The 14,425-nt window shown below is 44.9% G+C and overlaps 1 protein-coding gene across 1 annotated transcript; it reads left to right on the top strand.

The window, feature by feature from the left end:
* The first annotated feature begins 3,962 nt into the window (after nucleotides 1-3,962).
* WBP2 (WW domain binding protein 2) lies at nucleotides 3,963-14,143 on the top strand. Its single transcript, XM_067547584.1, has 8 exons — nucleotides 3,963-4,128; nucleotides 5,938-6,046; nucleotides 7,079-7,214; nucleotides 8,926-9,018; nucleotides 9,398-9,535; nucleotides 9,794-9,916; nucleotides 11,543-11,619; nucleotides 11,906-14,143. The coding sequence occupies exons 1-8, from the start codon at nucleotides 4,070-4,072 to the stop codon at nucleotides 11,957-11,959; spliced, it is 789 nt and encodes a 262-aa protein (XP_067403685.1). The 5' UTR covers nucleotides 3,963-4,069; the 3' UTR covers nucleotides 11,960-14,143.
* Nucleotides 14,144-14,425: the final 282 nt, after the last annotated feature.

Raw genomic sequence — 14,425 nt, 5'->3', positions numbered from 1 at the left:
TACTGGATTGTCTTTCCTTACAAATCAAAATGACTGAATTGTCTGGCTGTCTTGTCATTGATTGTTCGGTGTTTTGTCCTGCTGCAGATAACACAGTGGAGATTGGTTTCTAAGTATGTCTAAGGAAATCAATGCAAATATCCACCTTCACTGTCCACTTGGACAAGCGATGAAAGAATCCTGGGATACTGTACTAGCATTCAAAAATCATGAAATTGGCTTAAAAAAATCGTGACACTTTTAAAAATAATGTTCAGTGCTTGTTTATTTGCCTTCCTGTTTTTGAGTCTTTTGGGTTCAAATTTTCAAGCTTTTCTCTGCAAGGACGAGAAAAATTTTTAAACTGAAAATTGAGATTCCCACATAAACACATGATTGCAGAATCTGAGGCTTTCAGAAAAACTCCACATATCATTGAACTCTCTGTAACATCATGAGTTGGCAACCATCTGTTACCAGAGATCCTGTTTCAGTTTCTGTTTAATTCAATGGGACTTTGGCCCTTGACTTTAAAAGAAGCAGATTCACCCCCAACTTTTGTAACATTTTTAAAAGGAAAACTGACCCGCTATTAAAAGCAGGTATTAAAAAATGCACTCTTGCATTTCTCCATTATCAATAACACTAGAGATTCTTAAATGGAGTTTTTAAAATCCTCTTATTTTTCACAATTTATGTACAGCAGAACCACGTTTATCCTATCTAATTTGGACCAGGGCCAGCTTGGATAATCAAAAATTTGGATAATCAGCTGAATGGGCAAAGAGCTTTCTATCTGTTATTTTAAGATGCAGAGTTGCTTTTAAACTACCTGTCCCCTCCTGGAAAAGCATTAACACATACCCCCCCGTTTTTTTAATCTTTTTAACAGAATGTATAAACTGTTAGTTCCTGCAAACAATGTTTTGTTCATTTATTAACAGGAAAACCAATGAGTTTTTAACAAGTTGTATGGATCCTTTTTACACTCTTTACCCCTGTACATTATAGGGACCATCTACAAAGTTTGTTTAATGTTCCTCAAGGCACCATCTCTATTTAGCTTGTTTACACATAACATCACAAAGTACAATTTTTAAAAAATGCAAAAATGATAATCATTACAAAGCATTAAAACAGTCCCCTTCCTTACTGTATACACAAAACACTAATAAACAGAACCCGTTTTTAAAAATGCAGAAATGACCATTTTAAGTTGCAAGAACAGCAATTCTATTTTTGAGTTGCTTGAATTTAATCATGTCTGCATTTTTAAAACCAGGTACTCTTTACTAGCAGTAATGGGCCGGGTATGCTGTCAATAAAGAAGGGGGACTATGTTTTAAAACTTTGTAGCAATCCTATGTGGGCACTGGTTCAGTTAATGTGGACAGCTGGGTAATGGAGGCTCGGATAAACAGGGTTCTACTATAATTTGTTTGCTTTTTGCACCTCTGGTAGATCAGACAATAGAAACAAAGTAAGCAGTTCTACCTCTTGGTTTTGATGTTCTAACACAACGCTACAGTGAGTTTGGTTTGCAAACCCTGAAGGAAAAGGTTAAATACAATTTAAAAGTTTTCACTGAAACGAAGAAAATCCTGAGAAAATTTCTGATGCTATTAGTTTTAGCACAACTTTTTTTTTTAAATCTAAATTTTCTGATGTCTATTCTTTAAAAATCAGTCCCATCCATTTGCCTACTGTAGGTATCCAGCACTGTGATATCCAGGTACACCTGTTATATTTCCGTCTTCAGTATGCCCCAAGATAAAGGAAAATTAGTGTTGTGCTCTTTTCAATTTCTTTCTGTCTTCTGAGACATAAAAAAGGGATAAGATCCAATCTTACGAGCCCAGAGCTTCCAGTGCCTTCCATGGGCATGTCACGTGTGGAGAGTCTGCAGTATTGGGCTCATAGATGTGCAGTTATACAAGGAAGAAATGTTGTATCAAACATCTTTGTTTAAAAAAATCTGATGGTTACCAGCAATCATCTTGCAGCAACAGGGACTGAGCTCCATTTTAGCCATAGTGCAAACAACAGGAGCTTTCTCCTCCTGCTTTACCAGTAATCTGAATTCTGACCTAGCCACCCACTTGGAACTAGAAATAGCTCTGTCTCCATTTCCTCTCTGCCCTGCGTTTCTCTGTGGTAGATCCTGCCAACTACACCAAATATCCCTGGTGGTTTTGCAATGTGATGTACAAACAGTTCTCACTTACAGAATTGTAAAGTGGATGTGAGCCCAGAAAAAATGAGTGGTTTTGCCACTACTGAGCCAGCTAGGAAATTTCCTTAGAAAAAACAGGGCGTGAACCACAACAAAATACATTGGTTCAAAAATAACTTGTAACTCACATTGTGTCAAAGCGCTTTACAAACCTAAACACCCACTGGTGAAGTGCAATTGCTCAGCTGGGCACAAGCAACACCACAAATCATTGTAAGCCAGGAAGCAAGGAGGCGTGCTGTGTCCAAGTGAAACATTTCTTTCCAGTTCAGTGGGGCTCCAAATGATTTAAAGCATTTTATATCGGGTCAGAAGCAAATGGAAGCAGAAGATATTTATGTTTCCAAAGAATTGTCCCAAAAAAGATGAGAAGAAATCTTTGGATTATCCCTACTGCCATAGTATAAAAAATATAGACCCGATGGGGTGTTGTAGAAAAGAGAAAATCTGAACTACCTTTTTAGCTCAATTCTGTGTTAAGTCTAGTGATGGGTAGAAAGCTAACAATTGGCCTTTTGTTCCCAAATTACTCCTGTGGAGAGTTTGCAGTGTATAATATACCCGGTTCTAATCATTCCTCTGCTCCTTCGCTCCACAAAACAGTCTCTCAAGCACATTGGGGCTGGGCATCTGAAAGCATTTAGAAATTAATTTATTTATTAGAAAAATACATTATGCTCAAACAATTATATTTGTCCGCTCGGAGCAGTGGAGAAATTTATTTGTTGCTGGGAAAGCAGCAAAGGAGTGAGACCCACACAACAGATCTAATCCAACCCTCCCAAATAATTAGCTTCTCCTTTGTATTTAATGCTATCTCTGTGGTGTTCACTTTCCTTCCAGTTCCTTCTTAGTTGGTACCATTTGTTTTTAGTAAAAGCAGTAACAATGTATTTAAGTCTAGGACCACAGCTCCATGTGAGACTTTTCAGGCTGCAGTGCTCCCAATGTGAAGCAAATTCGACTACCTCAGCGTTGTGTTGGTGCAGTCTTGTGCGGTCCTGCACACCCATGGGGAGGCATTGATCTAATTATATTTTAAGGGCCGAGTATGATATCATGATGGGGATGTTTGTGGCCAGAGAGTCGTTTGCCCCACCGTCTGCAGGATGATGATGAAGCATCACAAGAAGCTGACCAAACTGCTCCCCCTGGGGTCCTTTCTGTGCAGTGTGATGGATGGGGCCATGCATTGACTTTTCGAGGACCCATGGCCTGCGATGATGTTGGGGCCAATTAGCAGTAGGTGGTTGAGAGACACAGGGCCATGGGCTCAGCCAGATGCGGGGGATCCCAGCCCAGCTGGATGCCAGGACTCCTACAAACTCCAGGGCATTATTACAGGGCTGTACCCCTGCAAGGCACCTTCCCCCTGTGAGTGTGGGACCCCTTGCAGCCCCACCTCACCAGCAGCCTGGGGCAACATAGCAGGCACACGTGCAGATGGGGAAACAGAAGGCAGACCTGCTAACAGACCAGCATGCCATGCTCCAGCTCCCTTCCCTGGTGCATGCAGCCCATGGAGACCACATGCAGCATGGATGCTACGCTCCACCTCTGAGGAGGGCGGCACGGGCTCAGCACAATCATAGGAACTACAGGTCCCAGCATGCAACACTCCACCTCTGGCGGGAGGGGCCAGTGGGAACTACAGATCCCAGCATGCCACGCTCCCCCTTCCGGCCCGTGGCGCTTTGCATGCCGGGCGACGCGGTCTCAGCAGCGGCGCGCACGTCCCTCCCAGCAGTCAGGCGCTACTTGCGTGCGCAGGCGCAGTGTAGGAGCAGCGGCCCGCAGGCCTTGCTTAGCCTTTGGCCGAGGCGTGAGTCCGGCCGGGAGTGCGCGGCGGCGGCGGCCATGGCGCTGAACAGGAACCACTCGGAGGGAGGCGGCGTGATCGTCAATAACAGCGAGAGGTGAGAGCCGCCCCTCCCCCCCCGCGGGGACCGTTACCGCCGTGGGCTGCTCGAAGGGGGCGGGGCTCGGGTGGGCACGTGGGTGTCGTTGGGCCCTGTGGGGGGAGGGGGTCGCCCCTGGGGTCGGCTGACGAGGGGGGCCGTGGCCCGCCCCCCCCGGGAGCAAACACCTCATGGCTCGTCACCCCCCCCCCCCGCCCGCCCGCCATGGCAGCCTGGCCCCGGCTAGCCAGCGCCCGCTTGCCCCCTGCCGGGGGCGGTGCCCGGTAGCCCCGGAGAGATCGGGCCCGGCTGCTCGGTGCGCGCTGGCGGCTGTGTGGGATCGTCCCGCCTGCCCGGCTCTTTGCACCTCGGGGCTGGCAGCCCTACGAACAGGAGCACGGAGCCCCCCAGCCTGTTCGAAATAACAGTCGGGGTGTCGCGGGGCGGATTGGGGCGCCGGTTCCCCTTTATTGCCTGCTCCTTCCACCTCCACGCCGCGAGTGAGCGACCAGGGGTCACTCTACCATTCTTGTGTCCGTAACGTCTGTACATGTACACCTTTCCAGCAGCTCCCCTAGACCCTCCTTTGTTTACAGTGACACCTGTGAAATGAACATTAGCACCACATAATGAATGCAGTGATACCCGCCCCTCTTTGTTGTTTGCAGGATTGCCATCCAGCGGGCAGGCACAGCACCTTAAAACCCATTCATTTTACACTAACGTTCTTTGACCTAACGGTATGCCGGGGGGGGGAAGGAAGATAATGCTTTCTTCCCACCAAAGGCCTTGCGCAGGAGTGGCAATAGTTATTCTATTAGCCTCATCCCAGGCACAGATGGCCAGGAAGGGAGGAAAAGAAGAGAGCTAACAGACTCTAACTAAATTCACACCAATTAACAGAAACAAGGTTTGACCGTGCCATGACCCCATTCCCTGTAGCTTAGGCCTGACCATTTGTCCAGCTTTTAACTCTTTACTCTCCTACACAGGCTGCATCCATCTCCCTCTCCATCTGATCTGACTGCGAGAACTCAGACTCTAGTTACCCATCCCTACCATTCAACAATCTCCTGCTCTCCAAAAGTTGCTCTTTCCTTCTTCTTTTATTATTTTGTTAGTTGGATGTTGTGCTGGAGAGAGATTCTGGGTGGGAGCCCTGGAGACTGAAATCCTTTTCTCGCCATAGAAGAAGTTCAGCCTGGATAGCAGTGGAACACCCTAGCCCTATGCTTCCCCGCCAGCGTGCCTCACTTCTAACACACGGGGCACCTGCTTCTGGGACAGCAGGGTCGTTCACTCTTCATGGTTCCTGTCTTCTGCAACCTGTTCAACACACAGTTTTTGTACCGATGTCTCTGCTGAGGCCTGTTCTGCACAATTGTGTAATTGTAGAAATTCACACAGATATCACTACTTCAATTAGGAGTGGGATCTCACACCCATATAGTTTAATCCATGTAGCTCCCCCAGCTAGTATGGACACAGCTATACCAGTATAAAGGTGCTTATGAGGTTAAGCTGTACTAATATAAGGCATCTTTATAATGGTACAGCTGCATCCACACTAGGGAGTTACATTGATTTAACTTACCAGTTTCTAAATTAAAATAGCCAAATCCATACAAAAACTGTGTGTTGACAAGCCCAGAAATGGCCAAAAAGGGAGCCAATTGTGGTAGTGTATTTTGTGATAGGGACACTTGTCTACTAAGTGTTGGATTGGGGTTACCAACTCACTTTACATAGGCCGCCAAATTGTACACAAACTGCTCCTCTGGATCAAGTCCTAAAAATGGGCCTCTTCTTTCCTTTGCTTGTTTGTAGCATTTTGATGACCTATGACCATGTAGAAATTACATTCAGTGATATGGAACACATGCCAGATGCCTTCAAAGGGACCAAGAAAGGAAGCGTCTTCTTAACTCCATTTAGAGTAAGTAATCAGTTTTCATAATGAGATCAGACACTTTAAATAGGGAGTCCACAGAGAAACTTTCCTGGTGTCTGAAAGCATGGTTAATCTAGCAGTTCTCGAAGTATGGATTCTCAGCAGCATTATGAAAGCATTGTAAATCCTTTGTCAAAAGACAGAAATACGGATTAGTTCCTGAAGGCAGCTATACAGCCTGTCAGGGATCCTGAGGCGCTGAAATGCAAATGCTTAATGCATCAGTTAAACTACTAATTATAGCCATCTGGAGAGCAGTGGGCTCACTAGAAATCAGGAGGAGAGAGATCACAGCTAGTGTATGTTTCTAGAAAGCACTTCACATTATTGCCTCAGGTTACAGGCATTTTGCTGCTCTTCTGTAGATCTTTTGACCTGCAGGACTGATTAAAACAGGGGTTCCCAATCTGTGGCCCCCGGCTTTCAAAGTGGCCTGATGCCCCCCTCCCGCTGGCTGCAGAAGGGAGCTGCTGCCTAAGGACCCAGGCAAAGCGCATTGCTGCAGGGCAACAGGACTTACTGCAGCCAAGGGGACAGGAGATCAGCGTCCCCTCTCCCTGGCTGTAGCAGGGAGCATGCCAAAGTGCTCTGCCTGGGTCCATAGATGCTGGGGTCCCTGCTGGAGCCAAAGGGCGGGGAGCGCTGATCTCCCGTCCCCCTGGCTGCAGAAGGGAGCCACTGCCTAGGGACCCAGGTGGAGCGCATCGGGCTACAGGATGTGTGCGGTTTCCCTGCTGCAGCCAGGGAGATGGGAGATCAGTGAGGAACTCCTTCTGTCTGGCTGCAGTGTAGGGGGGAAGGGGGAAGACTGCTGGCGGAGACTGGTGGCCCTTCAGGATTGTAAAAATGATATCTCTGGCCCTCGAGCCAAAAAGGTTGGGAACCACTGGATTAAAAACTCCAGGCCCGGGAAGCAGTTTCAGCACATTGAGCTCAATCTTCTTACAATAAATTGTCCCTGTATTTCCTGCTTGTTTTAAATGTGCCTTACTGTGAATTTGCTTCTTTCTCCTGCAGGTTATCTTTGTGTCCAAGGGAAAGGATCCTATGCAATCTTTCATGATGCCCTTTTATTTGATGAAAGATTGTGAGATTAAACAGCCTGTTTTTGGGGCAAATTATGTCAAGGGGACAGTGAAAGCAGAGACAGGAGGTAAGTAGTTTTTGGTTGCAGTGGTGCTAGGATAGTTACATAACATCAGATTCAGAGAAGTATCAAGTTTAGGCATTGAGCTAAACTGGGTGGTATCCAAATGGCTTAGTATTCAAGACTATTAAAATTTCTTTCTTTCTTTGAAAACTAACTAAAAGTGTGTGTCCCTTCCCTTTCGCCCTGTACAGTGACAACGAAGTGATCTATTTCAGAAACTGATCTCATTTCCGCTCTCTGTTCCGAATGATAAAAGTTCAATTGGCCAAATGATCTCATTGACAAAACATCCTTGAGTGGCTCATAACAGAGAGATGGTCATGCCAACAGTGCTCTGAGAGCTGTCAGTAAGCTATGGCCTGTTGAGGTAACTTGTTCAGTCCCTTTCCAAATGATTCTTTGGTAAACTTCTCTGCTTCTTCCTAAATCCATGTTCACTTTCAGACACAAGTAACCAGAAACAGTTGTTCATCCCAAATCTCTTGTTTAGCTCAAGGAAAGGTGTGTTATTGCCACAAGACACGTTAGTAATAAAAACAATCTTGCGTCACTTTATTTTAATTGGAAACTGAATACATAGGCATTAAATGTTCTAGTTCAGGCATGAAAGGGAAGAGGCAGTCTTGAAATTAGGAGCCTGGTTTTAAAGGGGAACTTGCATATTCTAGTGAACCTGGAGAGAGGGGAAAAGACTTGTACAAATAAAACATACCTATCTAGTCCTTTTTTTGTTCCTCCTTTCACTGTTACTGAAAACCTGTAATTCAATAACCTCTCTCTCTTCCCCAGCTTGATTTCTCTTGCTTGCTCTGGCCCTGAAGCATAATCCTGTGCTTATGACACCACAGTCTGTTATCATGGAAATTGGCACTGCAGCTTTTGTGCAGGATCCAATAGGACAAAGCAGCCTGTGAGGGAGCACACGTAGTCAGAACAAACACTGAAAATCATACAAAAGGGTTTGCCGAAAGTCAGTGTGAACTTTTCCCAGAGGAGTTCTCTTTTCATAGGAATGTCACTGGATCTTGGGTTTAGTTCACAAAATTGTTGTGTTCCTGACTGTTCCACCATTGACACTGATACCCCTCCAGTGTGGTGTTGGGACTCTTGGACTGCTCTTGGGGTTTTTTTTAAGCCTGAAACATGGGATGTCACTTGTAGTTTTGTTCTCCTATCCTAGAACATCTTCCTTGGACTCTGTAATAGATTTAAATTGCCCACATTTTTCATGCCATTTATGCTCTTCGTTCCATTGGGTACTCAAACCCCCTGTCTAATTTATAGCTAATGATTTGACTCTTGCTGTAAAGGCATTTTAGCAAACTGGATTAACATAATCCCTGTTTTCTGCACTAATCCTATACTGAGCCAGAGCAAATCTCATGCTGCTGGTGTCTGTCTGTCAGTGGCTGGCAATAACAATAGGCACACAACTTCAGCAACCTTTCTAACCTCTCTGATTGATGCTTCAACCTCAGGTACCTCTTGACCTGAAACACCCACGGGCAACATGTATTTTTCTAATCAGAGCCGAATTATAACAATCGTATCCTTTTACCTGCAGGCTTTTAAAGTATTTGGGACAAAACCAAAGTACTGTAGTACTGCATGTGTGGCATCTGTAGATAGACTACAACAATTGCCTCATAGCAGAGAGTCTAAATAACATTGAAAAAGATTCTCCTCTTTCATCTGATTGTTCTCTCTTCTGCAGGTGGCTGGGAAGGATCAGCAACATTCAAAATGACTTTTTCATCTGGGGGCGCTATTGAGTTTGGACAGCGTATGCTGCAAGTGGCATCTCAAGGTACTGAAGTTTCAGTTTTAAGAACAAGGCTAAATCAGGTAATGGTGGAGGGGGAGCTGCCTTTTGGGGGTGTGTGTGTGTGTGTGTGTGTGTGTGTGTGTGTGTGGATACAAGCACAGGGTGCATGCGTCCTGCTTAGAATAAGGTGTAGCAGGATGGATTAAAATATTTTTGAATTTCAGCAATAACTGGAATTCACTTACTTTTTAAAAATCATTAACTTTACTCATCTGGTCAGCCGTAGATCTATTTGTCCTATTGCACTAGACTCCGAGTTTGTCTGATTTCGTTCTGTGAAGAGGCCGGGTCTGTCCAGAGTTTGATTCAGTCCTTGGAGTTTTGTGGATCTGGTAGGATCAACTCACCTTTGCTTTCACAGCCTCCAGAGGAGAAGTTCCCAATGGAGCTTATGGTTATTCCTACATGCCGAATGGAGCGTATGCCTTTGCGCCACCTGCAGCCAATGGAATATATGGTCCTCCTCCAGCAGGATACCCCTACCCACCTCCACCTCCTGGTGAGTCTGCAGACTAAGTAAGGAAATCTTCCTAGTGACTAAGAGTTAAAAGCAGGTTAAGAAATTGGGAAGGGTGGATATGTTTGGAGATATAGTCTGGATTGTTTTCAGATTTGGTTCTGTGCCTTCTGCAACTTAAGAGCCTGAGTTTATTTAATTGTAGTTGGCTTTAAGACTTCTTTTGGCTGTATATTGTACGTGGCTGAACCAAAGGAGCTGTTCCTACAATATTTTGATGGCCACTTTCTTTCCTTGCAGAGTTTTACCCTGGTCCCCCCATGATGGATGGAGCCATGGGTTACATGCAGCCTCCACCACCTCCTTATCCTGGGCCCATGGAGCCTCCAGTCAGTGGCCCAGACCTTCCTTCCACTCCTGCAGGTGAAAAGTGTGTCCAGTGGGTTAGAGCAGAACCTCTTTGCAATGTTTGTAGCATCAGCCACTGAGGACAAGTTGATCTAATACAAGCTAGTATAATTTCTGTGTTCTCTACGATGGCCATGTGGAAATATACAGCAAATAATTGTCTATGGGGCATAATGAATGTGAGCAAAAGCATTAAAATGTGATTCTACTCTGAAAAGCGACCTTCCAAAATTGGCATCGTTGAGGTTTCACGTTCATCATCTCTTAGTGATTTCTGAACAAACCTGTTCCATTTGCAAGTTACAAGATGATTTTTCCTAACTGCCAGTCCTGCAAACTCAATTCAGTCTGACAACCAACCTGGGGTCTTTCCAGCCAGTTCATCATCACCAGTATTCTGCAGTTGGATCAGTTCTGTTTCGGTGTGAGCCAGAAGATAATCCAGCTGTTTTCCAGTAGAGATATTCATTCTGCGGGGCTAACGGGGGAAGGGGAGGGACAGCGTAAAAGCTTGTATTAGTCAGCAGATCTGTCTGATGTATGTAGGGAGTAGATTTGATGAGTAAGATGGTCTCTGGGAGAACAGAATACTTTCAGAAAAGAAATGCTCTTTATAAATGGAGAGCTTTCAGCAGCACGCTAGGAATCAGTCTGACTGTTATTCAGCGGAATGAAACAATGAGTGAATCGTGATAGAAATCCATAGAGAAAGAAGCATTTTTGTGGCTCAGCTCTACCATTGTTTTCAGCATCCTGTCAGAAAGCCAGAAGACTAAGCAGAACAGCCTAAACCTTGTTAATCTTAGCTACCCAATTTAATCTGTCCTGCCCACGCTTCCCTAATAGATGAAATTGGATGGGAGGCATATAATGGAAATGGATCTGAAGTAGGTCACAAAACTCAGAGCTGTAGTTTCAATGTAGTGGCATTTCTCAAAGCGATTTGGGACATTTTCACAGGTTCTTGCATGTGAAATTGCTAAAATCGTGGGAAACAAATGCTAAATAAGTGAGACCTTTAGTACTGCTGGGTCTCTTGTCTTTAAAGGTATTGGGAGGAGGGCGGATTTAGCACACCTCTTGAATCTGAATCCAGAGTTGTCACTTGGAAAATGTGGTGGGTTCGTGGGGTTGAGCACAAGACTTCAGGAGTCCTGGAGAGCCATGATCTAGGCTGCTCTTATGGATTAGCCCTTTCTAAGGAGGGAGCTGCTCTTATAGCTTCATTTTTCTATTGCAAAAAGAGTTTGGGTCATGACCTTGGAGGAGTTTGCCTGTGATCGGATGGTCTTCAAAAGCAGCTGTTAGCATTTGTTCCACAGATAGAGCAAAACCAAGATAGCAACTGCATGCCGATGTGGCAGGATATCATGGCTCCTTCAGTGCAGAGTCCCACAGGAGCTGCTGATCTACCTCCTTCCTAACTCGGCAATATTATAGCAACTTGATTCCTCACCCTTTGCCATTTGAAGGGGTCCCACTAACTCTGTAGCTTTGTGTTGTTGCCACTTTGTAGATCATGTGGGTCTAGAACTGAGGGCTGGCCTAATACCTGGTAGGCAGAAACACGCAGGGTTTTTATTTGATTATAGAAGTTCCCTTCAGAGTCACCTAACTTTAACCTGTGTTTGTTTGTAATAGCCGAAGCGAAGGCCGCAGAAGCTGCTGCCAGTGCGTATTACAGTCCAGTCAACCCTCATAATGTCTACATGCCCACAGTAAGTTTCATGCATTGTCCTGTATGTAATAAACAACTGTATGTTACATGTATAAAGGGGGCCAGTCACCACAGAAGGAATGGGCCACTGGTGAGTTTCACAGGAATTTAGATTAGATGTTCACAATCTGGATAGTGATCATGTACATATAGGAGAGGGTTAAAAGCCGCAATATTGGTTGTGTTAACAGCCATTGTTCCTGCTGGAGAAGCAGGGTTTGTTTGAACTAATTGATTTCCTAGCCATGGATTGATGTTACTTACATATTTTCCCCCTTCTGTTTTAGGACCAACCTCCCCCTCCTCCCTACTTCCCACCAGAGGACAAGAAGACCCAATAAGCCAAAAAGGAACCTCTCCAAGATGCATTGCTTCCTTATTTTCCATCTGGCTGAATCTTGGGGTGGGGTGTACAGCTTTAAAGAGGCATAGTCTTCCCTTGAAGCAGGTAGATCCGTGCATAGTGAGGGAAGAGATTTAAAGTGTTCTGGACTATCATTTGCAACCATGAGGGTTTGTTACTCCCTGCTGTCAAATCCCTGCTCTCTCTGTCCAGTGATAGCTAGAATGTCCGTGACAGTTTCTCTAGCATCCCTTCTTCACTAATGCACTTTTAAAAGAAGTGACTGTCCCAGATTTAAAGCTAACAGATCCTTAACACTGAAATAAGTCTTGTCTTAACTCTGGAGTAATTGTGTGGGGGAGGCTGCAGAGGGAGCTCTGGGCTTCAGAAGGAAACTGATACCTATTGAACTTCTCTCCAGTGCTTAGGAAACTCCCCTCGCCAGGGACACCTGAAATATTCCTGTACCCCCACAAAGTGCACTGTTGCATCCTGGCTTGGTGCAGTCAAGTTTTATCTTTTAAGGACATGTTCTCCTTACGAGGCTGTGTAGTGGCACTTAACTAGCCCTGGAGTGTATTGGGGCATTAGAATATCCTGCTGTCTCTTTCCCTGTAAGACAGATGCATGGGTCTTTAGATCACTAAATCCTGACCATTCCTTTTCTAGTCTTTAATGCATCTTGGTTTTTTCCTTTCCAGTAATGCAGGCTGCATTTTCTGACCAGTGAAGCATCTCACTGCTGTGATTAAACTCTTCAGTTGAGAGGGGTGTGGAAATAGTTGTATAAACTTAGCCTGGAAGGATTTGGGAATTGTGTGTGTGTTGTTTTGACTGGGAGGGGAGAGCATTTTTCCTGTGACTGGGTTGAGCTGAAACATCATCATACGCTGCTTTCCTGAGGCAGTCAGGTTCCCCCTTCCATTCCCCAAACCAAAAAAAAAAAGGGGGGGGGGGAAATTCCCAGTTGTATCCTCTTGTGCTAATATAACCGGGAGCATGTGGAAGGAGTCCCAGACTGATGAGTTTGTTCTATGATTCATTCCTGTTGGGATACTACAGACTGTGTTATTGCACCCTGGAAAAACTGAGGGCCTGATTCTTCTCTCACGCTGGTTTTAATTTCATTGTAACATCATCAAGTCCGCTACTGCTCATGTTTCCAGGAGGGAGATCAGAATCTGGCTGCGAGAGGGCTGTGTTTCCTAGATTTCCTGCAACAAAAGGAGACACAAATGCTGAAATTCCTGTTCTCTGGGGTGCTGAGTTACCAAGCCAACGTCTCTCTGGTTGCTGACAGGGGGCCCTCCTCCAACATTTCACTACAGATTTGATTCCTGAAAGCCCTGGCTTTTTTGGCATACTCAAGCTGATTTGAGCTCTGTGATGAAAGTTCACGTAGCAGTTCAGTCTTTCAAAGTTAGCAGCAGATGTAAATCACCTACCACCACTATAGCAATGGCACTCCATGCGGAAGAATGTAGAACAATGTGTTCACTTGTGGTTGGATTTAATTTTTTGAACTAGCCCTTCAGTACTGGAGAAAGCAATGTAGCATGGCTTAAGAACATTTCTTTGTCTCATCACTTGACTGATGATTAGTACTGTAGATTAGTGCTCCCAGACCAGCTATTAATTTAATTATAAATAACATTAATCTTGCACTTTCACATGGGCTCTTCAGCTCCGTTAGAGATTCAAGCACGCTTGTTCCATAATGTCATCTTTATATTGATCTCAGTAGCTGTCACTGCGGTACTCAGAACCTCTGCGGGACTGATCAGTAACCAGCTGTGTGAGAATTCTTCAGAAGTAAGTGTAAATCAGGTTCGGAGACTTCCTTTGGGGGACCAGTGCACCGCTCTTCCAAGCAGGTGGGCAGAAAGATTATGTGCTAGGGAAGCTTGCTGAGGTTTACTGCATGCAACCTGCCTGAAAGACAAGGCCCACCTCCTGTTTAGTTTGAACTCCTGGAAACTTTCTAGCTGACTGATCATATTGTTACTGTCTGTGCACTGACTTTTCTACATTTGCAGTTGAAATTGCAGTGATGTAAAGAAAAGGTTATTTTAAAAAGAAGTATTTATTTTGAAGAAGTTGAATTAATATATTAATGTGAAAAAAAGTTCTGAATGCAAATTTTGTTTTGCTGAGACTGTGAAGTAAAGATAAATTAGCCTGACGCTCTTTGTGCCTGTGTGTTTTGTGTGTGGAAATGGCGTTGTCACGATTGCCTCGCCGCAGGCATTGGGATGGAAGGATTGTCTTGCATTTAAAGCACAGGGCTGGCAGTCAGGAGACCTGGATCCTATTCCTGGCTTTACCACACATTTCCTGGATGGCCTTGGGTGAGTCACTTAATTGGTCTTAACTTCAGCTTCCCTGTTTCTAAAATGGAGATTGTGGGTAATATTTTCCAGGGTGCCTGAGTCATTTAGGAGTCCGTGTCCCATTTCCCTAGGTT

This window comes from Emydura macquarii, unplaced genomic scaffold (assembly GCF_026122565.2).
Source record: "Emydura macquarii macquarii isolate MOO-44397 ecotype Brisbane River unplaced genomic scaffold, CSIRO-AGI_Emac_v2 contig_1230, whole genome shotgun sequence".
NCBI classification, from domain to species: Eukaryota; Metazoa; Chordata; order Testudines; family Chelidae; genus Emydura; species Emydura macquarii.
This window is presented reverse-complemented; position numbering and strand designations above follow the sequence as displayed.

Excerpts from the sequence above, each read along its gene's own strand:
- WBP2 (XM_067547584.1), top strand. The coding sequence starts at position 4,070 with ATGGCGCTGAACAGGAACCACTCGGAGGGAGGCGGCGTGATCGTCAAT. Across the intron at positions 4,129-5,937 it reads ATCGTCAATAACAGCGAGAG|CATTTTGATGACCTATGACC; the intron begins GTGAGAGCCGCC and ends GCTTGTTTGTAG. Across the intron at positions 6,047-7,078 it reads TCTTCTTAACTCCATTTAGA|GTTATCTTTGTGTCCAAGGG; the intron begins GTAAGTAATCAG and ends TTTCTCCTGCAG.